General features: G+C 37.7%; 2 protein-coding genes across 2 annotated transcripts in view; one reads left to right on the top strand and one right to left on the bottom strand.

Moving 5' to 3' along the window:
* Positions 1-4796: 4796 nt before the first annotated feature.
* On the bottom strand, positions 4797-6418 carry LOC126494968 (melanoma-associated antigen B2-like). Its single transcript, XM_050132558.1, has 2 exons — positions 6374-6418; positions 4797-6254 (listed from the first exon to the last, which is right to left on the bottom strand). The coding sequence occupies exon 2, from the start codon at positions 6204-6206 to the stop codon at positions 5055-5057; it is 1152 nt and encodes a 383-aa protein (XP_049988515.1). The 5' UTR covers positions 6207-6254; positions 6374-6418; the 3' UTR covers positions 4797-5054.
* A 14477-nt stretch (positions 6419-20895) lies between these two features.
* Positions 20896-27129, top strand: part of LOC126494967 (jupiter microtubule associated homolog 2-like) — a gene marked incomplete at its 5' end in the record, with an annotated part of 16134 nt that continues 9900 nt past the window's right edge. The window contains 2 exons of the mRNA XM_050132557.1: positions 20896-20905; positions 26758-27125. Coding sequence (XP_049988514.1) covers positions 20896-20905; positions 26758-27125 — 378 coding nt within the window. The remainder of the gene's footprint in view (positions 20906-26757; positions 27126-27129) is intronic.

Here is a 27129-nt window from a genome sequence, read left to right as displayed (position 1 = left end):
TTTTTTACCTGTAATGACTGGTTCCTGCCAGAGGTGGCGAAAGAGTCCACTTGAATCCACGTGGAGAATTGATCTGAAATGAACCTCAAGACTGAAATTTATACAAATGACCCCTTGGGGCCCAATGTGGCGGTTTGTGTTGTAAAACCGCAAATATTTAAGCTTCCCTGTTCAGTTCCAAACGTCAAGGCAGAGAGGGAGGGGTTAAGTCCTCTGCTCTGCGAGAGGAACACAAAGAGCTGCCTGCAAGCCGCAGCGGGCTAGGACTGGTGTGGGGGAGGTGCACGGAAGCGAACAAAGCCGTCCCTGCTGACCTAAATCGGGCGGGCGGGCGGGCAGGAGCGGGATTCGACTGGGGGGTGGGGGACAGAGACGGCGGGCGAGCTGTGGCGATCGCTGAAGTGGCTAATGGCAGGCAGACGGGACTCTGTGGCGATCGCGTTCGGTGCCGCGTTTGCGTCCCGAGCCGCGCCGCTGCGGGCGGGGAAATCGGCAGCCTGTGTGCCTGACCTGCTGCGGACACAGCGGGTCTAAGGAGCGGGTGCGGTGCCCCACGATGGGCGGCCAACTGCAGCGGTCGGATTAATAAATCACCATTAATTGATATTTAAACAAGTTTAATAACAAAACCAGACTCACGAAACCAAGGTTCCAGCGGAGTAGCCAGCGAAAACAGGAGGGAGCAAAAGGGGCGCGCAGCACAATATATCAGTAAACATACGCCTGAGGGCAGCCCGCCCCCAAGGGGAGGGCTTATCCCTACACTTAGGTAAATTATATCCTTCTGGAGTCTTTGATGGAGTTGAAAAATAGTTATAATTATACTTTTTCTTAGTTATGATAAAAGATAAATTAGATATAAATATTGTAACTGCAATTCTTGCTTGATACCTGTTTTACTATATGTAATTTTACTATGTTAAAGTTAAAACATTTCTTTTTATTTAGTCATAAAAGAGGAGGTGATGTGGAATTTCCCTCTGCATGCTATGAACATGTCTTATTGCCATTGGTTAATAAAAAAGTTCCTTTTGGCCATTGGATTAACAGAATATAGCCAAGCTGGAAAAGATATATATAGAGAGAGTAGGCTAAGTCAAGAGAGATGCCATGTAGCTGCCAAAGGAGACAGATGCTGGAACCTTACCAGTAAACCATGAGCCTTGTGGTAAAATATAAAATAATAGGAATATGTTAATTAAAAATGTAAGAGCTATCTAGAAATATGCTTAAGCTATTGGCCAAACAGTATTACAATTAATACATAGTTTCTGTGGGATTATTTTGGGTCTGAGCGGCCAGGAACAAAAAAGAAGGCTCCTACTACAAAATGAACCAGACATGAAAGGACCCACACACAGAAAAATGACTGCCGAACTTGTCTAAATGTTAGATGGCCCTCTGGAGTTCCTGCTTCATAAGACATTTTCCAGGACACAGCAGAAAGCAACTGATTAATTTTGCCAGTACAAATCATAAGAGATCTTCAAATTTTCTGCTTCATGAAAAATCTGCCGGGTATCTATGGGCCTATAGATTGAAGATAGATGCCATAATGTTACAGAAGAACTTTGGATGACTGTCCAGGCAGCGAGACGTCTCTGTCAATTCTAGAGTTTTGGACGTTGCTTACAATGTACTTCCTATTTACCTAGGTAATATTATATCCTTCTGTATGGAGTCTTTGATGGACTTGAAGAATACATATAATTATAATTTTGCTTAATTATGATGAAAGATAAAGTAGATATAAATGTTATAACTGTAATTCTTGCTTGATACCTGTTGTATTATATATAATTTTACTATGTTAACTTTAAATCCTTCCTTTTTCTTTACACAGAAAAGGGGAAGTGATATGGGATTTCCTTCTGTATATATGTTGCATTTATTGGTTAATGATAAAGCTGCCTTAGCCTATAAGCAGGGCAGAGTATAGCCAGACTGAAAAAATATAGAGAGAGCATAGGCAGAGTCAGATAGATGCCATGTAGCCATGGGTGGAGACAGATGCCTGGAACTTTACCCAGTTAGACACAGCATTGTGGAAATACACAGATTAAAAGAAATGAGTTAATTTAAGATGTAAGAGGTATCTAGAAATACACATAAGCTATTGGCCAAGCAGTTATTAAAACAGTTTCTGTGTAATTATTTTAGGTCTGGGTGGCTGAGAATGAACAAGCAGCCTCCACCAACATGTCTCATTTAAAATCAAGCATTTACATTCTCCTCTTCTCTGCATATTGATCATTCAGAACCTCTGTATTAGTTGCTATCTACTGCAAAAAAAAAATGTTTCTCTAATGAGTGTTGAGAGACACATTCATTCACAGGTAATAAGGATAAGTCCTTGGGAGGCAGTTTAGTGCTGTGTCTATTTAGTGAAATAATAGTAATTCTTCTATGGGACTTACCACCTACCCAGCCAAGGGTTCTAGTTCTGATTAAGAGAACCTAGTATGAGTTCAGTCTTGTAAACTGAGCCTTAACTATACATAGAAAGTGATGGGTTAGTACCGTAACATTCATGCCATTATTGAACAAGTGGGCATATCTTTCCCAGCCAGTCACTATTTTAGCTCACATGATTTACAGCTTGGAAAGATTGTTAATGATTTTTTTTGTCCCCCAGTAGCATACATACCACCTTCTAGGACTCTGAAATCTAGCAAATAGAAATGAAGCTTGTAAGTCATTGTTAGCTTGATTTCTCCTTGTACTGTGATTTAAGTATGTGGTGTCTTCATGATCTTATCACCAAGTTTCTGAGAGGCAACCAAGAATAATCACAGTAGTCTGTTGTGTTTGCCGAGGTTTTTATGACCTCATTGGGTAGCAATATGGTACCCTATGAATTTGACTAGGCTTTTATTTGTTGTCTAGGACAGGCACTGTAGCTCTTTTGCTGGTAACTTCAGGAAATATATATTTATAGATGAATATAATTTATTTAAAGAAGTTCCTATTGTAGTAGCTTACCATATGTTTTTTTCAAAGGTCTAATGTTAGTTATCCCTTTCCACACTTGCTCCTCTACGCTCCACTCTCTTCTCTACCCCATTCAGCTTTTCCTGTTCCATTATTCCCTTTTCTCCTTTTATACCACCTGTGTTGTAGCCCCCTCTTTTGATATCCCCTACATAGTCCCTTACTAGTTTCCTGACTTCTATGGGAATGCCAATGTAAACAAACATACTTAAGATTCAAAGCTAGTGTCCACATCTGAGAGAGAACATACAGTGTTTGGCATTCTGGGTCTGGGTTACCTCTTTTCACCTTCATTTGCAATTATTCATTGCCACAAGTCATCAGTCTGGTTAGGGACCTCTGTCCCCTATCACAGCATGGACAATGGGCTCTCAGTGGGTCTACCCCACCTAGACTTCCTACCTTTGTCCTGTGTCATATAGATCCTGCAGTTTTGGATCCATGCCTTCTCAAGCTCTAACAGCTCACAGTCCAGGGCCTGGCTATCAGCTGGATTGGCCAGCCTGCCCGCTTCTCCTTATTGTCACCCCCACCCTCACATGCTCTACAGTACTGCCTCATTCTGCCCATCCAATTGTAGCCTATTCTCCTGCTCTCAGGTCCTCAGGTCCACTCAATCACATTCACACCACAAGGACTAACTCCACTGTTTTTCTCACAGGCAAGGTTGTAGGAGTCATAGGAGGGCTGTAGGCAGAGGCAGCCCTCCTGTTCTTACACCATTAGGGCTGGCTCACCTGCATCCCTTACAACAGCATACAAGGACAAGTTTGGTACCTTGGCGAATTGCAGGGTCCACTGCTCTCCTGTGTGCTGCAGGTAATGAGGGGCATGGATAGTTCCCCCACTCTAGTGATCCTGGGGCTCTATCACCTAACACCAGGAGCAGGGGGAAGCATCTTTCCCTCACCCATGCTACCACATGATGGGGGGGGAGGCAGGGCCATTTCTCATACTCTAATGCCTTCAGTGGGCTCCCCTGCATCACAGCCAATAGGGTCAGCCCTAGTGTACTGTCCACAAAGGATGCAGTTTCTGTTCTCCCTTGTGCTACATACAGTGAGGGACAGAGATAGTTCTTCATCTCTCTTAATCCCAGGAACTGCTTTCTTGCCTGCCACGAGTAGTAAAGGGTTGGGGGGATTTACTTCACTTTAGAACCTCATTTCCTTCCCTCCTTTCTTCCCATTTTCTCCATCCACTGAGCCTCCACAGCAATTTCTCCATCCACTCCTCCTCTGTTTCTGTTCAGAAACAGGCAGGCCTACCATGGTTATCAACAAAGCATGGCATGTAATGTTGCCTTAAGACTAAGCACCTCCCCTTCTATTAAGGCTGGGCAAGGCAATCCAGTATGAGGAATAGGTTCCCAAGAGCCATTCAAAGCCTGAGGGACATCCCCTGTTCCCATTGTTAGGAGTCACAAAAGTAGACCAAGGTATAAAACTGTCACAAATATGAAGAGGGTCTCAGTCAGTCCCATGCAGTTTCCCTGATTGTTGTTTCAGAATTTTTGAGGTCCTATGAGCCCAAGTTATTTTTTATGTGGTTTGTCTTGTGATGTCCTTGACCCCTTTTATTTTTCTGTGGTATTTATTATAATTTATTGTCTAACACATTTTGAGTAATGAAATCCAAGTTTATTTCAGTTACAGGCATTACATGAAAAAGCAAAATACAACCAATTTGAATTAGCCTTGTCACGTCTGTTTCACCATCAACCAATTCTATATTTTCAGGAAAGTTATTGTTCCAATGCCACATTAACATTTTAAAGATATACCAGATTTTTTTTTAATCGCCATTAATAGCCAAACTCTTGGTCTTAAACACGAGAAACACTCATACGTATGTCAGGCACAATGTTAAGAAGCAAATTATGAAGCAAGCTAATCCTCGATTCAAGGAACATTTACAAAATCGCAAAGAAAAAAATACATATATTTTCTCATGTATTGCAGAAAGATAAGATACAAACTTTATTACTTATAGCCCAAATTACATTTCATTACATAGGAGACTGACTACTCTTCAGCACAATACAAACTATATCTCAAATCCAACTAAGTGTGGGAGGAGCTGTGAGCCATGCACTTGCGATGATGAGCCCTAACTTCCCTGATATCACTGATATCAACAGCATTGCCAGGCACAGCTGTAAATCGCCGTGCTGCTCTATTAGCCTCATCAAGCATAGCCTCTTCATACATACTAGGGAAGAAACTGGGGAAAGTGTTATTGATCTTAGCTACAACTTCCAGGACTTTCATCTTGGTGGTTTCAGCATAGGCTCTGGGACCCCACCTGAACTCATAGCGTGGGGGATCACTGCCAAGAACTTGGCGGTATATCACATAATTTTCCTTCACCAAATCTTTGGTGATGAACTCCCAGGGCTCCCCAAAAATTACATGACTCTTCCCAGGGTAAATCCCCACTACTTTCAGGAATTCCGAAACATCTTCCTCAGTGGCACGGTTCCCCTTCATGAAGATCACACCCAGGAGGGTCATCAGGAGCCCTGTCTTAGGCAACCCAGTACTGTTACTCAGACTTCCCTCGGTGGAGAGACCCAGCTTGCTCACAAGCATATATGACTGAGAACTGGGATCTACTTCTTTCAACTCAAGGCCAAAGACCAACTCCAGGCGCACAGAGATTCTCCTGAGGATCTCAGTGAAGTGCATCTTGTACTTCCTGCTGATCTTCCTAAGCATATCTGCCTGTGTGAAGGCCTTTTTCACCTTAAATTTCTCCAGCATGAACTCTATCAATACATTGGCCTTCCTGGTCAGAGGATCTCTGCGTGCAGACAGAATGGCAGCTGCTATCTTGGAGGCATGAGCACGTCTGTCATCATCTGCAACAGAATCCTCGGTACCAGCACCAGCACCAGCACCAGAACCTTCAGCACTGACAGCACTTGTCTCATCAGCACTTGCAACAGAACCCTCAGCACCAACATCAGAACCCTCAGCACCAACATCATAGATTGAGCGGGGCACATCTAACTCAGGAGAGCCGTGGGGCATGGCCTCCTGAGACCCCTGAGGAGTGCGGCCTTCAGGGGAGCTGGGGTCATCCCCCTGGCCAAGAGGGGGCGATGTTGCTTCCTCCTCTGCAGCGGACTGAGCACCCTGGAGATTCTGCCTCTCTCCCCGAGTCTGCTGCCTTTTGGCCCTGGAGCGGCCCTTGCTCTTGTTGCCCCTAGGCATGATGAGTTGTCTCACAGTCAGCAGGCAGGAGTGCTGTAAGGCAGGTATCTGGAGGGAATAGAATAACACTATGAATGCCATACCATCACTGGGTAGTGAGAGACTTCTCTTTAATAAGTGAATGCCACCTCCGCTCCTTTTCTGGGGACATCTTTTTGGGTACTCACGGTGCTCTGATTTTTATGATTATAATCCACTTCCTAAGAAACCTGTGGAGGAAATCAGATTGTGTTAGGGCACTGCATTGCACCCCAGGTTATATCTTATTAGTGAGAGAAAAGCATTTTCATTAGAGCCCCATTAGATAAATTTCAGGATCCTCTTTATATTCAGAACCCTCGTGTGCATTTTTAATTAAGTCTGAACCCCCACTTTTCCCTGCCTCTTTAAACTTAACACCACAACCTTCACTAATAACACACAGGTAGAAATTAAGTTAAGCTTTGCCACTTATGCCTGATGCTATTCAGCCAACGAGTAACATGCGTATACTTTTGCGAAGCCTGCCCCTCCCCCCGTTTCTTTTCCAGATCTCCTCAGCGTGAACATCCTAAAACATGCTACATAATTCTCCCATCTCCGTGTTCTCTGAAGGACAAAGTGAGATGGTATCACAGTCTTTAGGCCGGCCTGACCCACCTAAGCCACCACACAAGAGAACAATTCTATGTATACCCCATGCAGCATGGGTCAATCTTCCTAATTTTCATAACTGGCCTCCCTCCTTATAAATCTATAACTTCTATATTTCCTCTTTTGTCCCTTAGTCCTCCATTATCTTAATGCGGCCTTCCTTCTCTGAGAGACACAAGAAAAAGTTACCGGTATCTTGGCCTAAGGGCCATGTCCGGAACTTCGGAAACCAGAGCAGAAGCAGACCTGTGTGGCTGGCTTCCTTTTCATGGCCAAGGGTGGACTATTTTTTTAGGAGATTCACAAAAAGATTCTGGCTGTCTTAGTTTTAACTCAGAAGCCCCCAATTGTAACACCCTACAACACCAGGGGAGTTTCTTTTACCTGACAGGAGACGCCTTCACCAAGTTGACCAAGGCCTATACCGACAGGACAATTAATGGGAGGTTAAGGCCCTCCTCTTCCCTCTCTCTGTCCCCCTCTGCTCCTTGTTCTCATTAAAATAACTCCATAGGAGGAAGTGTTCCTGTCATTTTTTGTTCCGGGGAAAGGGGAAGTCCCCAGATAAATAGGTTCATGTTGACTTTGCCTGGGGCTGGAATGTCTTGCTGTGAGTCAGTAAGCATTCCAGACAAAATTCTGACGTCCACGAGAATACTGTGAAGAAAGTAATTTGGAGCATAGGATTCTTGTACATAACTTCACCATAAAGCATTGAAAGGGCTCTATTATGCCTGTTATTTTGTACTTGGAACCCTGAATATTTACTGTGATTCATCACCCCCACCCACTCCTACACTCTGCAACCCCCTAGCCAGCTATTTACTACCTCCTATCTGTTGCATTAAGGTGAACCCAAAGAAAAACATGTAGTTATCCTCCTGGATATTGGAAGTAGACAAGATTGCCAGGCAAAAATTGGGAGCTTGGGGGATGGGTTGGGATGGGGTTAAGGGGAGATGGGGAGAGAGAAGGGAGAAGGGGAGGATGGGGAGAGCTTGAGGGAATGGGATGTTTGGGATGGGGGATAGGTGGATGGTGGAGCAGAGAAATAGATATCTTAATTAAGGGAGCCATTTTAGGGTTGGCAAGAGACTTGACTCTAGAGGGGTTCCCAGGTGTCCAAGGGGATTTCCCCAACTAGTTTCTTGGGCAGCTGAGGAGAGGGTGCCTGAACTGGCCCGATCCTATAGCCATACTAATGAATATCTTTCATATCACCATAAAACCTTCATCTGGCAATAGATGGAGATAGAAACAGAGACCCACATTGGAGCACTGGAGTGAGCTTCCAAGGTCCCAATGAGGAGCAGATGGAGGGAGAACACGAGCTAGGTCTTAATAATAAATGTCCAGAGTTATATTTGGGAGAAAATGTGGAGAGATCAGATAGACAAAGAAGCAATCCACAGCCACCTTTTTGGCTGGGAAGATGAGTAGTTAAGGTTTCTGTGGTTTGCTGCTTCGTCTATCTGATCTCTCCACATTTTCTCCTATATATAACTCTCGGCTTTTATTATTAAGACGTATTACAACACGTGCCACATCTCTCAATTCTCCTTTCTTCTTAGCCTTCCCCCTTTCCTTCCATTTTTCCTCCTCTCCCGTTCCCCCACAGCCTTTCTCAATCCTCACCTCTATACTTTCTTTTCCTCTACTCTTTTATCTTTGGTTATTCTCTCTCTGTGTATCTCAAATTGCCCTAGACCTAATGAGTTTTTGTGACTTTCCTGCCTCATTGTCCCCATATGCCATCATACCTGGTCTTTCTTTTTTTCTGATTAAAGGTTACATCTTTTGTTTATGTTTGTGGGGAACCAATCTCGCTGTGTAGCTCAGGCTGCCCTGGAAACCTTAGGTAGCTTAGAGTGGCCTAGCTTTAACAATCAAACTGCCTGTTTCTTGAAGACTGGAATTACAGGCCTGTGCCACCTTGCTAGAAGTAAGTTAATTCTTATCTTGGTTATTTGAAGATACTCAGCCACTTTGCTTGTATCTTTTTGAGCTTTTTTGTTTGTACCTTTTTTTCAGACTGAGGATTTAAATCATTGGGACTGTTTTCAAGAAGTTCAAGTGTGCATTTTCTGCTTGTTAGTTTATCTATCATTGAGTCACAGTAGGAAGCACAGGAGACTATCAGGTACTATGTAATTCAAGTGGTGGAGGGAACTCCTTAACAGTTAGGTCTAATCCTCTTATGACAGATATAAGAATATGTTCAAAACTTTTAGCAGTGGATTCCTACTGGATTCAGATGTTACTTAAAAATATACGGTCCTCAGCCAGACAGTGGTGGCACACACCATTAATCCCAGCACTCGGGAGGCAGAGGCAGGTGGATCTCTGTGAGTTCGAGAACAGCCTGGTCTACAAGAGCTAGTTCCAGGACAGGGACCAAAGATACACAGAAAAACCCTGTCTCAAAATAAAATAAAATAGAATAAAATAAAATTACCTGGTCAACTATATTGCACATTGGAGACAATGAGTCAAATTTAAAATTTCGTACAGCCAATGTTTTCTTCAACCTACCTCCTTTCAGGGTGTATTCAAACACAGGTTCTAGGTCTATACAGACATAGGGTCCTTGCTCTTATTGCTAATACTATTTTTATTTGTCTTATTATTCCAAGATTTCAGTCATGGAAAACCACAAACTGAGTTTGGTTTTAAATATCAGAGCAATGTATAAGGCAACAGATATGCAATTAATTTTAGGTAATTGGGACTGGAGAGATATCTCAGTGGTTAAGAGGACTAACTGCTCTTCCAGAGGACCTGAGTTTGACCAGCTCGCAGCACCCACATTTTTGCTCATAACCATGTGTTTTTCCAGTACCAGGGGATCTAACGTTCTTTTCTGGCTTTAGCAAGGCACTGTATACACATGGTGCACAAAGATACATGCAGGAAAAGCACTCATACATAAAGAATAATTTTCAAAATTAAGAATAAGGTGATTAATATTTTTATAACAGTTTCTTCTATAATGAATGGACTATATATTTCTATTAGCAACTCATTTTATAGTCTATCAGTAAGTTTTTATAGATATCTCACAAATGTGTACCTTTATTTTTGACTTTCTATTAAGTATAATTTGAATATTATTGATGTGTTAATAGTTATATTGTCAATTGCATATTATAATTAGCTGTTTATTTTATTAAATAATCTGACATTTGTGAAAGGAACTTTGTAGAGCAGTTTTTTAATTATGCTATCAAATTGTTTTCAGAATTTTGTATATTCATTTTAGCATTGGCCACAACTATCAATTATGCAAATAATAAGTTTCATGTTGATGTTTTTATACATGAGTATAATGGATTTTCATTATATTCTTCCCCTATCTTGCACTGTCCTTAGATTTCTCACAATATTCTTTTCCTTTCAACTTCTTTGTTGTTTTCTCAATTCTACAGGAGAGAAAATATATTGTACTTGTATTTTGAGTCTAATTTATTTTGGTTCACATGTTGATATCCAGTTACATACAATTTCCTGAAGATTTTATAATCTTCTTTTTGATGGGTAAATGAAACAACAAAATACATTTATAAAACTGTGAGAAAGATAAGTTTATTTTTAATTTTTAAGCACTTTATTTACATAAAAGTCATAGTATATTATTCAAATATTACAAGTATACAAATGAATGTTTTTACTAAATGTAAAGATATTTTTACTCAACATAAAGATATATATTTACATACCAATATCAATTTTAAGCTACTTAACCACTCCCTTTCAAAAACTGCAATCCTTAGCAACTATGAATTTTCCTCTACTTTATTCCTGAGGAATCAGTATTCTCTACCTTTTATAGATTTGCCTACTCTGGACATTTTGCAAAAAAGAGTCATACAATCTGTGAGTTTTTCATAATTGCATTCATCCACTTAGTGTAGTGCTTTAAGATTTGTTCACATGGTACTCACTATGAATCTAAAAATTCTGTGCTCCTTTAGGAAAATAGTGTAAAATTTCCTTTAAAATTCCACTGTAGAATATTTTGATTTTTCCATTCCTTTTTTTTATGGGCACACATGTTGCTTCTTTATTTTCTGGTATTCTGGGAAGTGCAAAATCAAGTAAGGGTAAGAAGATATTTTTCTTAGATTATTTGGATTGATTTGCATATATATCTGGTTTTAGTATACCTGAAATATATTCTATCTATGTAGAAAAATTCACAGAAAAGGCTATTCTGGTTTCCATAGTGACTAGACTGATTTACATTATCAGCACAATTCATGATACTTTTACTTTTTAACAGAATTTGTTAATTTTATTTCTATCATGATAGATATTCTGTCTATGGTGAAATAAACTCAAAATCTAATATTGTTCTGCATAATGTCATGAAATATAGGACATTTTATTTCCCTTTACACCTATTTATTGAGTGTCTATCCAATTTAGCCAATTAATTAATTAATTGCATCATTTATTTTTTTATTTTTCCATCGGGGGAAATTTATTATTTTTCCTTTGGGTACTTTTTCTAACTTTTTATATATTTGACATATTAGTCCCCCTTCAGATATATAAATAACTGGCAAATATTTTCTCCCATTTTGTGTTCTTTTCAGCCAGGTAACTTTTTCCCTTGATAGAAACATTTTTATATATTTTATAATCCTCCTTTGTTGATGCATGCTATTATTTCCACAGCTTTTAGACTTCTCTCCAGAAATGTGTTTCCAATACCTATTTCTTTGTTTTCTTTAAAGATTGTCTCTAGCAATTACAAGATGTAATGTGTTACTTTAAAGTCATTGACCAATGTGACATTTTGAAATTGATTTTGGAGCAATGTGTAAATTAGGGATCTAATTTCAGTATTCTACATGTGAATATCCCAGGACCGTTTTTTTTTTTTTTTGTTGTTGTTGTTTTGTTTTTGTTTTTGTTTGTTTGTTTGCATGGTTTATTGGTTGCTCCTTTGGGGGGGGTGTTGAGACAGGATTTCTCTGTTTCTCTGTTCCTTGGAAACTTGTCTTGGAACTAGCTCTTATAGACCAGACTTCCTTCTAACTCACATAAATCCACCTGCCTCTGCCTCCCAAGTGTTGGGATTAAAAGCATGTTCCACCACTACTGGGTTCCCCTGCACAATTTTTAAAAGAGATTGTGTTCTTCAATATTAACATCACCTTTGCCCATCAGTCCCTTAGTCAATACAAGGTGAGAATTTCCTGATTCCAAAAATTTTCTCAGTTAGTTGCCAAAAAATTTGAAGGTACAGCCTTTACATTGACAATCATTTATTGTTTTGATATATTGATAATATTTCAAATAATTCTTAATGTTATATCTTTTCTATGTTGAATAGTTGTATACTTTTTCTAGCATCAATTATTTATACTCATAAATTTTACATAATTTTTTCAGATAGCTGGCTTAAAATAGTTATCTCTACTATTTTGTAACTCACTAACCTCATTTACCTTTATAATTTTTACCTGTTGCATTAATATATGTTTAATTTTGTGATAGTGTAGCATTTTGTGTTCCTGTTATCATTAATTGTGAGTGATATAATACCATGATATCTCCAGCATTTGATCTTGCCAGAGTTTTGGAATTTGTCCATTCTTATAGATATTAAGTGATATCTCATTTTAGTGACCTGTAATACCTAATGGCACATGAAATTAAGCATCTTGATTGGAAAGAATGAGTATAATCCATTTTTACTATTTAGTGGAACTGATAACTGAGCTAGTATATATAGGGTTAGAATTTGAAATACTATTGCTGTTTTAATTTTTTTCATGAAAATATGCTTATCCAGGTGTTCTATCTCTTCACATATTCATCTATGTGTCTTTCAAGAAATGCGTTCTTTTCATCTAAGTTATCAAACTTGTGGGCATACATTCCTTTAAAATATTCTATTATATATTTAGCTTATATAGAAACATTATGGATGTCTCATGATTAAACTTTAGATCAAAAAATTGTGTGTTCTTTCTTCCTAATATGTCTGTGAGTTTATCAATTTAATCACATTAAAATAATGGAATTTGTCTTTAGAACTTAGTGTATCTTGCTTTTTAGTTCATTAATTTCTATTCTAATATGTATTATTTCATTTATTTTTGCTTTAAAGTTAATTTATTATTTTCTAATTTCATAAGTTATGAAGAAATTTAGATGGCAATGCTAAATATACTTCAACTTCTAGTACATGTATTCAGTTCTTAAATTGTCCCTTTAAACACTGTTTTCACTAAAATGTGAGTATTTTTATAATCTTTAATTTCATTGCATTTAGTTCAAGTAATATTTATTTTAATTCTGTTCCGAACTCCATTCTTTGCCATTGTGTTCTTGAGAAATATGTTGTATGATATTTGCTTGTGCTCTGACAAATAAAGCTTGCATGGAGATCAGAGGGTAGAGCTAGCCACTAGTTAACTACAGAGGCCAGGCAGTGGTGGCTCATACCTTTAATCCCAGCACTACGGAGGTGGGGGACAGGAATATAAAATGGGTGGAGATAGGACTTTGGCTATTCAGTGTGAGGATTCTTAGTCAGGACTGCCCCCATTCTGTCTGAGGATTCATAGAGAAAGGAGCCTCGTCTCGCATTCAGTCTGAGACTTTGTAGAGGTAAAACGTCTCTAGTGGCTGGCTGCTCTCTTTCTCTCATCTTTTAGCTTTCACCCTTGATATTTGCCTCCCAGTTTTTGTTGATTAAGACTAATTAGATTTATACTTTATCTGACATCCAATATGGGGCACACATTCACGAAAAAAAAAACACTATTTTTTGATTTTGCAGCCATGGGCACATGCTTGAATCACTGCCTTGCCAGTTAGATTTTCCTTTTTTTTTTTTTTTTCCTCAAGCCCTCTGAGCAAGTTTGGGATTTTTCTGTTGCAGCTGTTCTGCAGCAAATTCCACAGGTGCTTGGGTTCCAAATGCAGTCAAAGTTAGCCACTATTTCACATTCCCTGGTACAAATGTCTGGCTCTTTGGCTTCTTTGGAGACAACTACACTATACACTTTATGTTAGAACTTTACAAGCTACTACAGAAAAACAGCAACCATCAATACCACTCTAAATCTAAAATCTTAAAAGAATTGATAAGTCAACATAAGATTGAATTAAGGAAATTTGGAATCTGTTAAAACTAACAGTGAGGTATTACTGCAATGGAATAGGATTCAAAAACAAAAACAGATATTTAATGTGATAATTTCTGTAGTAGATATAAAAATGTATAGACTCTAACAGAGGTCTAAATATACCATTTAAAATATGAAAAATTTTAGACTAAAAATATAAATTCTATATCATCCACCAGCAGAAAACTCTAAGTAAATATGAAAATTAAATATAAAGGGGTAGAGAAGAATAGACCTTTCTCACAGAAATGAAAGCGAGTAAAGGTAGCCATATTTATTTCAGCAAATTAGAATTCATGTCAAGGAAATTATTCAGATACAAGAGCAAAACATGGAAGGGATTTGTTATCCTAAGACGATACAATACTCCTGTTGCTTATAAACTAAAAAGTGATGTCAATATTGTTATAATGAAATACTCGTGAGACAAATGAAATTGCAGTTGAAATATTCAATATCCTTCTATGAATAGTTGTTACATGCTATGGAAAATTAATAAGCACATAGTAAAACTTAAAATGTCATCAATTTGTTGTATGTGACTTATAAAATATGTATCATAAATCAAATACATGTTTTCAAAATCAGAGGGAGCACAGATATACAAAGATAGATCATATTACATCTTATTTAACAGACTCCATTGGAGATGCTTAGCTTTGTTAATTTGACACAACCTAGAATCATCTGAGACAAAAGTCTCCAAAAAGGATCGTCTACACAAGTTTATTCTGTAGATATGTCCTTGGATGATTGTCTTACTTTATGTGGTAAGTTTCAGCCTGCTATGTGAAGAAACATTCTCTATGTCCTAAACTACATAAGAGTGGAGAAATGAAACTTAAGTCATCAAGGGACTATGTATGTGCATACATTTCTTTCTTCTCTTGACTATGAATATGAAGAGACTAGATATTCAAAATTTTTGCCTTGACTTCTTTAAAATGATGGACTGTAAACTGAAGTAAACATCTTTTGCCCCTAAGTATCTTTTTGTTAGTGTTTTATCAAAGCAACAGAAATTAAAATCTAATAATAAGCAAATTTAAATGAAATCTTATAAAATAAGTTGCAATTGCACAATGTAACTAAAATAGACATTGCCAAACTATAGCATGACAAGAAAAATCTCTAAATATTTTGAAATTAACTAACATAATCCTGAAGCAGGAATCTAATTAGTCTTAGTCGGTATAAACCTAGAGTCAGCTATCAAGGGTAAAAGGTCAGAGGAAAGCAGCCAGCCACTAGAGACTTCTTACCTCTATTAAATCTTGGACCAAATTTGGGGACCTTCATTGTTGGTTTGTCTTTATTCAAGCATATATCTCTGTCATGATGCATTGCTCGACCTTAAATTTATAACCCTCAGCCAAAATAGCACACCTTTTTATATATGTACTCTGACAATTGTTTCCTGTGGTCTTCATTTTGAATTCATTTTGACCCGCTAGTTTGATGCAACCATTCCAGTATTTTCTGTTCTCACATCTTCTTTTTGGACTCAGGCACCACATAGCCCAAAAGTTTGTTGTTGATTTTCTCTTTTCAATTTCTTTTTCTTCTATCTTGCCCAAATGCAGACAGAGAAAAGACTGAGGAAAATTCTTATGTCTAGGGAAGCCCTCCGTGCCAGAGACTGAACAGAAGAAAAATGTTGTTTTTGGAAATGCTCACCACTTGCCTTCACCCTATCTGAAGTCCTAGGCTTCATCAAACATGCCTCATAGCCTTAACTGGACACTTGCCAGACTTCTGTGACTGAGATTTCTGTCAAACTTGCCTGAGATCTTATGTTTTAGATGTGTGGATACTTTCACAGTTTGTACAACAACCTATAATTGCTGAGAGGCCCTGCAATTCAGTTTTATAATGGATCCATTGCAAAGTGCTGACAACATATGAAAGCAAGAAACATACGGCCTCCACCTAGATTTCAAAAAAAAAAAAAAAGTGAAAGACACGCTTGAGAAGTGCATTATTTCTAAAAATGCATTCCTCTTTTCCAAAAAACAGCAGAGTAATAGATGCATGGGTTCCATGGTAGTCTGGGTTTGTAAGAAAACTGTTTCTGTTGTACATATAAAGAATTAAAGGGCGAGATGAATGTTATGCCTGGAGGCTTAGAGTCTAATGATAAATTTTTTTGAGTTCCTGGTATGGAGGACTCCCCTAGAGAAAAAAAAATATGATGGCAAGATTTATTTCAGGTGGAGTCATTCATGTTGTATTATCCCATGGAGAGAGAGAGAGAGAGAGAGAGAGAGAGAGAGAGGGAGAGAGAGAGGGAGAGGGAGAGGGAGAGGGAGAGGGAGAGGGAGAGGGAGAGGGAGAGGAGAGGAGAAGGAAAGAGTGATGGATGGAAAGAGGAGGGGAGAGAATTGAGAGAGAAGGGAGAAGCAGACAGAGGGGGAGTTAAAAGAGAAAAAGACCAGTGGAACAATAAATGAGAGGAATTATAACTTGCTGTGAGGTAGAGACAGTGAGATGAGTTCAGAATGTAAAATTCAGCATGTAGACAGTATCACCGGCCAAACCTAAAATGAAAGCCTCATCCATCAAAGCCCAAAGAGTTCTGAGAAAGGTTCAATATGTACTAACCTTGCTTTTTAGGTTCTGTATTTCTACTTCTGGTTAACTGAAATATGAACCCAAAACATGGTTTTTGTGCTTTAAAGTTCCCCATGAGAAAGTCTCAGTGCCACACTGGGGTTTCAAACATGCACTGTAGTTGCCAGCTGGCTAATAAAGACTTTATTGGTTTAAACCTATGTCTGAGCAGTCTTCTCTGGTGAATAACCCACAACATTGCCTACCCATATCACATTAGGACTGATAAATTTAGGAACTAAATCTCTAGGTCAGGTTTTGGGGAAACATATTTAAACTATAGCAGACATTATCCTTTACACAATTTTCTTACTGAAATTATTTTGAAAACAGCACTTGCAAAGTAATCTTTATTTTTTAATTTGTTTATTAACATTTCTACCTCCTCCCCTCCTCCCATTTCCCTCCCACTTCCCCCACTCCCCCTCCCTGTCCTAAAAATTCACAATTTTATTTCTCTTTCTTTTCTGCATATAGGATTGTTTTAAGGAATTTCTACAATATGAGTTAGTGCCATGAATTGCCTTTGTTTGTTTGTTTGTTTGTTTGTTTGTTTTTGAGACAGTGTTTCTCTGAGTAGCTTTGGAGCTTGTTCTGGAAATAGCTCTGTAGAACATGGGGGTCTCAAACTCATAGAGATCCGCTAGTCTCCGCCTCCTGAGTGCTGGGATTAAAGGCATTTGCCACCACTGCCCAGCTAGAAGGCCTTTATTTCTCTTTTAATTCTAAATGTTAAATTTACTGGAAATAGTAACTTATGCCGGGAGTTATTTTCTTTCTGTATCTGAAATATATCATTGCAAGAGTTCTAAGAATTTATAGTTTCTGCCTAGAAATCAAAAGTTATCATAATGGTTTCCATTCATAATTGAATTGTCACATCTCTCTGACAACTATCATCATTGTATTTTTTTTGTACTCTTGGCAGTTTAACTGTAATGTAACATAAAGTTCCATTATGTTTATGTCTTTTTGGCATTCTAAATAGTTCTACTACTTTGATGTTTCTCATGATTTGAGAAAATTTCTGCTATTATTTCACTAACTATGCCTGTTAAGCTTTTAGCATAAAGACTGTGTACCTTATCTAAATGTATTTTTTAAATTTTTTGATGTTTGACAGTTTCATACATTTATAATAATGAATGTTAGTTGCTTTCAATACCATTTCACTTTCTTATCCTCTTCCATTCCTGCCTGCTTCTTCTTAAAGGTAGTTCTTCTCACCACACACACACACCCTTTCACATCTTCCCTTTATGTGTGGCCCTCTGATTTTAGTTAGTTTTTTGCCCAAGTTTGGTTGTGAGACTATTAACTGAAATGAGGTTAATATCCCCATGGTGTCTCAAAGATCTTATATGTAGTTTCTTTTTTTTTAATTTTTAATTTATTTATTTATTAAAGATTTCTGCCTCCTCCCCGCCACCGCCTCCCATTTCCCTCCCCCTCCCCCAATCTAGTCCCCCTCCCTCTTCAGCCCGAAGAGCAATCAGGGTTCCCTGCCCTGTGGGACGTACAAGGACCTCCCACCTCTATCTAGGTCTAGGAAGGTGAGCTTCTAAACTGCCTAGGCTCCCACAAAACCAATAGGTGCAGTAGGATCAAAAACCCATTGCCATTGTTCTTGAGTTCTCAATAGTCCTCATTGTCCGCTATGTTCAGCGAGACCGGTTTTAACCCAGGCTTTTTCAGACCCAGGCCAGCTGGCCTTGGTGAGTTCCCTATAGAACATCCCCCTTGTCGCAGTGTAGTTTCTTTTCATTAATTCATAACTCAATCTATGATGGCCTTTCTTCTCTTTTCATTTAGAATTGTGGTGAGATTTTTAGATTTTTAAAACTTAGAGCATGCAGGTTTTAATTTTCAAGATTTCTATAGCTTCCAGTATCATAATCACTATTTCATGAATTCTTCTTTCACACTCTTATCCTTCCATTAATATGAATAATTACCTGTTATATTTATATTCACTCTATATTCACTAGCCAGCCATATTTGATAGTATGTGTTGGGGATTTTTTTTTTTTTTGGCCTGGAAATTTATCTATTTGGGTATCTTTTGATTCATTTACTGAAGACATATATACTTTAGGAGAATTCATGTTGTTACATTCATTCTTTGTGTGCTTTGTTTTGATGTTAAAGCTTTTGTATGCTTGGAGATGAATGCTTCTCCTCCATTTTTATATAGAAGTGGCTTTATATTGAACAGCCCTCTCTTGTGTACTTGAACTCCAGTACCACCCAGAAAAAGCAAACCAAAGTAATCACAACAATACCAAAACAAAAGACATAAAGAAATAAAATGAAAAATAATGGAAAACAATACCTGTATTACCAAGCATCAGAGCAAAGAAGGTGAGAGAAATTATATAGAATAAATGAAAAAAATATTAAGTGACAAATTAATAAAATAAAAATGGATGTAGTCCATGGACAAACAATAAACAGAAATGGGGAATATATAAGAAATAAAAAAATAACAACAGATTAAATCTAAGCCAATTAAAGAACAAAGATCAGTGTGTTGCAACTCTATTTTCTGGACATGACAAGGTCATTGCACACATCAACAGAGAAACAATTATGAAGACCTGCATTAAACTGGGATTTTCAACATTCTGTCATGAGGGTGAAGAGGCTTATGGAGTACCACCCCCTATCTGAGGAACTTTTGACCATTAATGGTTGCTATTGGAAGAGGTGTAATTTTCTTCAGTGGTGTAACTACTGTGCCAAGCAAATACACCAATAAATAACATCCTACCTATATTCATGCAAGGAACACCAGGAAAACTGAGAGGCCAATAAAAAAGTTGACATAAATGTAATAGGAGAACTCACTGGGAAATAGTAACATAACAGCATGTATGGAAGGAGGTTAAAATGGGATAATGAAAGGTGAATATTATCGCAACACATTGCATATTGCGTGAAAGTGTCAAAAATAAATGTAAATTTAAAAAAAATTAAAAGCCTAAAGTACTACTGCATGGCCATCATCAAGAAGTTCAGAAGGATATTGAGATTGTGAATTAGAAATAAACTTAGGCTACTTAAGTTGACAGTCCCAAAGAAAAATTCTGAACACAAATGGCATTCGATATTGGAGCACGTATTTCACACAAAAACTGAAAAATCTTTCGAAATGTTCCAGACACACAAATGCAGAGCCAAATGCAGCTTCATAGTTTCACAGTCTGTCATGCAGGCCAAAGGACAGGACTGTGTCTCCTGGCCATTGCCTTTGGGCTCGAACTGTCAGCTCACCATGAGCTAAGCTGCATGACCATTTAAGGTTTTGCTTAAACAGACGGGCAAAAAATCTCTAACTAGGTTACAGTGTGTTTAACAATATGCATAGGCTTAAGAATGAAAAATGGTATAGACAGTCATAAAAAATAAACAGTTTCAAAATAATAAAGTCTTTAAAGAGAAAAGTAAAGTAATAAAAAATAGTAAGTCACATAAGAATGGGAAATATTATAACACAGGGAATCTGGATCCTATATGGTGCTTTGTAAATTTTAAATCTTTTGAATGCTATCAAACAGACAACAGCTGCCTGCAAGACATTGAATCATGAATGAGAATTCTGAAATAAACCAGCATATATACTTTAATAATGCCTTAAATTTAAAATCAAAGTAAAAAATGTATGATGTTGGGGAAGAGGTTATGCTTTTGCTTCAACAGGAAACAAATGACTGTGAATTTTTTTCCAGGTTAATAGAGATCAGATTTGACCAATGAAGACCTCCTGAGTATCTTGGCTATAGACATGGGGGAGGAAGCCAGGAAAAACTAAAAGACAAGTGACATGTAAGCTGATCACTCTGCATGGGAACAGCTCAGAGATAAGATGAGATATGGTAAATCTTGTTGGTTACAGAGTACTCACGACTTACTGCCATCCTTTCATATGGATGGATAGAGATCTATATTACAATTTGGTTATGCAGTGCAAATGGACTTATACTGGTGATAGATGCCTCTGACTTGCTTAAACATGGAAAAAAAAATCTTTAACTGACATGAACACCAGACATTCCATATTTGTGTTAATGTAGATATGTATGTTATCTTTAAAAGTTTTGTGTTTTCAGAGCAAGGCAACCAAACACCAATAAAAACAAGTGACCCAAGTGACTTTACCATTTTCTTAATTTTCTCAGGGCCTCCTAACGATGTCATCATTGCAGACAACAAAAATGAGGCTAAGAAACATGACACCCACATTCCCAAGAGTAGGGTGGATAATTTTTGGTCATTTGATGGGTTATGGATGTTTGTCATTGTTTAAGGGGGTTGGTTACAAGTTGTTACTGGTAATGGTTAAGAAAAAGATCTTTACCATAGAACCTTCAACCAGCGATGGATGGAGATAGAGACAGAGACCCACATTGGAGAACTGAACTGAGCTCCCAAGTTCCAGATGAAGAGCAGAAGGAGGGAGAAGATGAGCAAGGAAGTCAGGATGGCGAGGGGTGCGTCCACCTATGGAGACAGTGTGACTGATCTAATGGGAGCTCACCAAGGCCAGCTGGACTGGGACTGAATGAGAATGTGATCAGACCAGACTCTCTGAACATGACTAACAATGGGGGCTGACTGAGAAGCCAATGCACTGGGTTTTGATTCTATTGCATGTACTGGCTTTTTGGGAGCCTAGTCTGTTTGGATGTTCACCTTCCTAGACCTAGATGGAGGGGGAGGATCTTGGACTTCCCACAGGGCAGGGCACCCTGACTGCTCTTAGGACTGGAGAGGGAGGGGGAGTGGGAGGGAAATGGGAGGAGGGGAAGAGGTGGAAATTTTAATAAATAAATAAATTTTAAAAATCTTAACAAAGGAGATTATAATCAGGGATCTCCTTCTGAAAGAAAAATGGGGGAGTATAGAAATGATGGGATAAAGGGTAGATAATTGAATCTACTTTTAAACTAAAAAAGCAACTGCCAGTAGTAAATATTTTATAATAGTATAGATTTTGTATGTTGTTACAAATTTAAGGTTATTTTTGTTATGCTTTATATGTTTTTACTCTTATTTAAGGTATTGTACCTATGCAAACCATATTAAAAGGTTATATAAAATTTTAAAAACTATACTATTAAAGAAACACAAGTTAGTAGTCATCTATAAAAATCAAACTTATGGTCATGTTAGGTATGTTTTCAAAGTCAATTAGATATATTTTAAATAAACTGATGATCTTCAAGTACTTGAAAGGTCTACAGAATATGGCATTTAAACTGTTTTAGTAACATAAGGCTTTTCATAACCATGAGGCATATATGCTCCTGGCAGCACCAATTTACTTGGTAAAAGGATGTTGGGCATCAAAGAATCTCCATATGGATTTGCTTTCTTTGAGGCAAAAGCTACCCATTAGGGCAAGATATTGCCCTTGCCTCAACTGCTGGCAATGTGTGTATGCGCCTAGAAATACAATCTTCCCAAACCCAAATACCTAGACACTAGTGAAAAAAAAAAAACAATCAACAACAGGGCAATATGTCTCTACTAGATCCCAACTAGCCTACCACAGCAAGTCCAGACTACACCAACATAGCCAAACCACTATAAAAAGAACTTAAAACTAACTATATGAAGATGAAAAAAGTCCTTAAAGTAATCCAGGGAAACACAAACAAAGAATATAAGGAAATAAATTACACTGTTCAAGACCTGAAAATATAATAAAAAAAAACTGAGGGAATTCTGTAAATGAGAAATGTAGAGTTTCAAACAGTCAAGCATCATGAACATAACACAAGAGATGGAAGAGAGAAGATACGATAGAGGAAATGGAAACATCAGTCAAAGAAAATATTAAATCCAAGGAAACTGCTGACACAAAACATCCAGGAAATCTGGGATACTATGAAAAGACCAAACCTAGGAATAATAGGAATAGAGAAAGGATAAGAAACACAGTTCAAAGGCCTAAAATATATTTTTAATAAAACCATAGACGATTGGACAAGAAAAGAAAGTACACTAGGCTTATAATAACCAAAACACTAAATGAAAGGAACAAAGAAAGAATATTAAAAGCTTCAAGGAAAAAAAAAGACCAAATAACATAAAAAAGCAGACCTATTAGAATTACACATGACTTCTCTCAATGGAGACTCTAAAAACCAGAAGTTCATGCACAGATATAATAGTATACATAAATGATCCTAAAAATTCTGCTAGGGAACTCGTATAAACACTTTCAACAAAGTGGCAGGAGACAAGGTTATCTAAAATAATCAGTATCCCTTCTATATACAAATGACAAACAGGCTGAGAAAGATATCAGAGAAACAACACCCATCATAATTATTCATAAATAATATAACATATCTTGGAAGTAACTCTAACCAAGCAAGTAAAAGACTTGCATGATAAAACTTCCAAGTATTTGTAAAAAGAAACTAAATAAGTTATCAGAAGATGAAAAGATAACCCATGCTCATGGATCTGCAGGATTAACAGTGAAAATGGCCATCCTACCAAAAGCAATGTACAGACTCAATGCAATTCTCTTCAAAATTCCAAGACAATTTTTCACAGACCTTGAAAGGACAATTCTCAATTTCATATGGGAAAACAAAGAAACCAGGGTAGCTGAAATAAACCTGAACAACAAAAGAACTGCTGGAGGTATCACTATTTTCATTTCAAGTTTTACTACAGAGCTATAGTAATAACGATTACTATGTTATGACAATATGCTATTGTCATAACAACTGACACATTAATCAATGGAATTGAATTGAAGGCCTGAACATAAATCCAAAAAACTCATTGAAACATGAATTTGTATAAAGAAGCCAGAAACATACACTGGAAAAAAAGACTGCACCTTTAACAAATGGTTCTGGTCAAACAAGATGTCTGCATGTAGGAGCATGAAAATAGATCCTTACTTACCACTGTGTACAAAAGTCAACTCCAAATTGATCAAAGACCTCAACAAAAAGCAGATATGCTGAATACGATAGAAAAGAAAGTTGAGAATAGCCTTGAATGCATTGGCTCAGGAAACAGTTTCCTGAATAGAACACCACTAGCACAGACACTGATACTGACAATTAATAAATGGGACCTCCTGAAACTAAAAAAACTTCTTTCTGTAAGTCAAAGGACACTATCATTTCTACAAAGTGGCACCTACCAAATGGAAAAGGAATTTTTTCCAACTCCACATCCAATAGAGGACTAATATCCAAAATACATAAAGAACTCAAGACATACATAAAATATAATAAAATTGCAATAAATAATCTAATTTATTAAAAACACTAAGGTACAGATTTAAACAAAGAATTTTCTTTTTTATTTTTTTTTTATTGAGAATAGGAAAAAAAAGTTTCCGCCTCCTCCCAGTTTCCCATTTCCCTCCCCCTCCTCCCACCCTTCTTCCCCTCCCCCCACTCCTCTCCCCCTCCCTCTCCAATCCAAAGAGCAGTCAGGGTTCCCTGCCCTGTGGAAACATTTCTTTAAGTATTTCTCAGCCACTTGAGTTTCTTCTATAGAAAATTCTTTGTTCCCTGCCCTGTGGAACAAAGAATTTTCTATAGAAGAAATTCAAATGGCTGAGAAATACTTAAAGAAATGTTCAACATCTTTAGGCATCAATGAAATGCAAATCAAAATTACTTTTAGTGTCTTTTTTTTAATTTTTTTTATTATGTATACAATGTTCTGTCTGTGTGTATGCCTGCAGGCCAGAAGAGGGCACCAGACCTCATTACAGATGGTTGTGAGCCACCATGTGGTTGCTGGGAATTGAACTCAGGACCTTTGGAAGAGCAGGCAATGCTCTTAACCGCTGAGCCATCTCTCCAGCCCCTACTTTTAGTTTCTTACATTAAGATGATAACACAAATGACAATTTGTGCTGGCCAGGATGTGGAATAAGATGAGCACTCATTCCTTGCTGGTGGGAGTGCAAACTTGTACAGCCACTATGCAAATCAATACAGCATATTGTTTTCCTCAGAATACTGAGGATCGTTCAATCTCAAGATGCAGTCATACCACTTTTTGACATATACCTAAAGGGCACTTCATCCTACCACAAAGACACTTACTTGCTCAATCATGTTCATTGCTGCTCTGTTCATAATAGCCAGAAATTGGAAAGAGCTTAGATGTCCCACAACAAAAGAATGGATTTAAAAAATAAATAAAAACCTTTGACAGATTTACACAATGTAGTATTATTCAGCTGTTATAAAATGTGACATCTTGAAATTTGCAGACAAATGGATTGAACTAGAAAAAAAAATTCTTAGTGAGGCAAACCAGACCCAGAAAGATAGATATGGTACATATTCACTTATATATAGATATCAACCTAAAGTAAATGATAACTAACCTACAATCAGAAGACACAGAGAGTTTAAGTATAGTGGAAGGGCATGGGGGGGGCACATATATCTTCCTGGGAAGGGGGAAATATAATTGATTTTGTGGGTGGACTGGGCACAGGTTGGGATGTGAATGACAGGATCAGGTGTGAAGGGGGATGGTAGATAGGGTTGAGAGTGGGAATGCAGAGAAAGAAAAAAATAAAAATTACAAACTTCTAAGATTATACAAGTCAAGAAGTATTTACTTAAAGATGTGTATCTAATCATTTATGTCTTTACTAACTTTGTTAGGCTTTAGCCATTTGGAGAAAGAGATTCATATAACACTCTGTAAAAGTACACTATAAAAAATTGGGAAATGAGATTCTCATTCTGTCTATGGATTTTTATCTATGATTTAATGTTTATTTTGATACTAAAATAATTTCAAGTCAAAATTATAATTCTTAAGGCTTAAAATCTTAACAGGAATAAAAGTATAATGTCTTGACCGTATGAGAGTTAATGCTTTATTGAAAATGTTAAAAATAATTAAGACATAAACTTTAATGATTAGTCACCTTGTAAATGATCAAATCCTTTAACGCACTCAGAACTATGTTTATAGCTATGCTAAGTACAAATGTAATTCATTGAGAGGGACAAGCTCAGAAGGAGATACCAATTTATATCTTCCACTATATAGTCTTCAATGTATGTTATCAAATTTAAGCCTAAAGCAATTAGGTCAAAAGAAGTTTAAAACCAACTTAAAGCTAATTTAATCTGAAGTAATATCTAGAATCAGGTGTATTTAGAAAATATTATAAAAATTAAATATTTAAATATTGTGGGTTAATTTATATTACACCAGCATGGCAGAACATCTCCAGGCTCAAATAGTAACCTTATCTTGGATGAGGCATGATCCCAACAGAGTAAGTTGCATGGAGCTTTCATTACAGCAAAAGGATGCTTGAGGAAATAAGCATCTCCAACTTTGTAAGTATGAGAAGTTCCGGTTATTGCCAGACCATGAAACAACTTCTTTATTTATAGGGAAGAGAAATTACATCTCATGCCTCACACGACAGGAGGATGTATTCTCTTGCCGAGTGTTAGTTAGCTAGAGCCTTCACCACATCCTTAATTTCTAGATAATAGAGAGGCAAATAGTAATTACTCTGCCCTCAACATCTCCCAAAATGACATATGAGGATGTTATGAACAGGGAACCCTTGTATCTAAGCCTCCCACTCAACTGGTATGGGAACTGCGTGTTAATTCAATTTGGCATGCTCTTTACCCTGGTTTTCAATTATTCCTCTTAGCGAAAACCAATTCCAGGGCCTATACCCTATCCCCCCATGTTCTCTGATTAAATGAGGCTGCTAAATATTACTTTATTTGTAATTTATGTTATTTTTTCTCATAAATAAGATATTTAATTGGGGTAGCTTACTTAGAGTTTCAAAAGTTCAGTCCATTATCATCATGACAGGAGCATGGCAGAATGCAGGCAGATGTAGTACTGCAGCTGAGAGTGATATTGATAGAGGAAACAGGAAGTCAACTGAGACACTGGGCAGTAACCTGAGCATAGGAAACCTCAAAGCCTGCCACCACAATGACATACTTGCTCCAACATGGCCATACCCACTCCAACAAAGCCAGGCTTCCGTAATAGTGCCACTCCCTATGAGATTATGGGGGCCAACTATGTTCATACTACCAGTAAATAAATAAAAGATTCCAAGAATTACAACTTGTGGCTGGAGATATGATTCCTTTGTTAAGAACATTTGTCCAGGGCAGATGGCCAGCCTGGCTTGTCGGGCTCCAGATCCATGAAGCCCCCAGGAGGAGAATCGGGCAATCTTTTTGAAAGTCCAGAAGAAGGTGTTCCTTCAAGCAAACCTAATAGGATTGCATTTAATATTTCTGGACCAACTGAAGAACCTAAAAACATAACGAAGCGGACAATTACTGCAGGGGGCAAAGGAAGTGGTATCTTTGATGCATCGACTCCTGTGCAGACTCGACAGCGACTGAACCCACCTGGTGGGAAGACTAGTGACATATTTGGGTCCCCAGTCACTGCCACTACACCCCTGGAACACCCAAACAAGCCCAAGGATCATGTTTTGCTATGTGAAGGTGAAGACTCTAAATTTGACCTGAGAGATA

The sequence above is a fragment of the Alexandromys fortis genome, unplaced genomic scaffold, assembly GCF_014885135.2.
Source record: "Alexandromys fortis isolate MF-2015 unplaced genomic scaffold, M_Fortis_MF-2015_v1.1 scaffold_428, whole genome shotgun sequence".
Lineage (NCBI taxonomy): Eukaryota > Metazoa > Chordata > Mammalia > Rodentia > Cricetidae > Alexandromys > Alexandromys fortis.
Note: the sequence above shows the minus strand (reverse complement) of the source record. Positions and strands in the feature narration are given on the sequence as shown.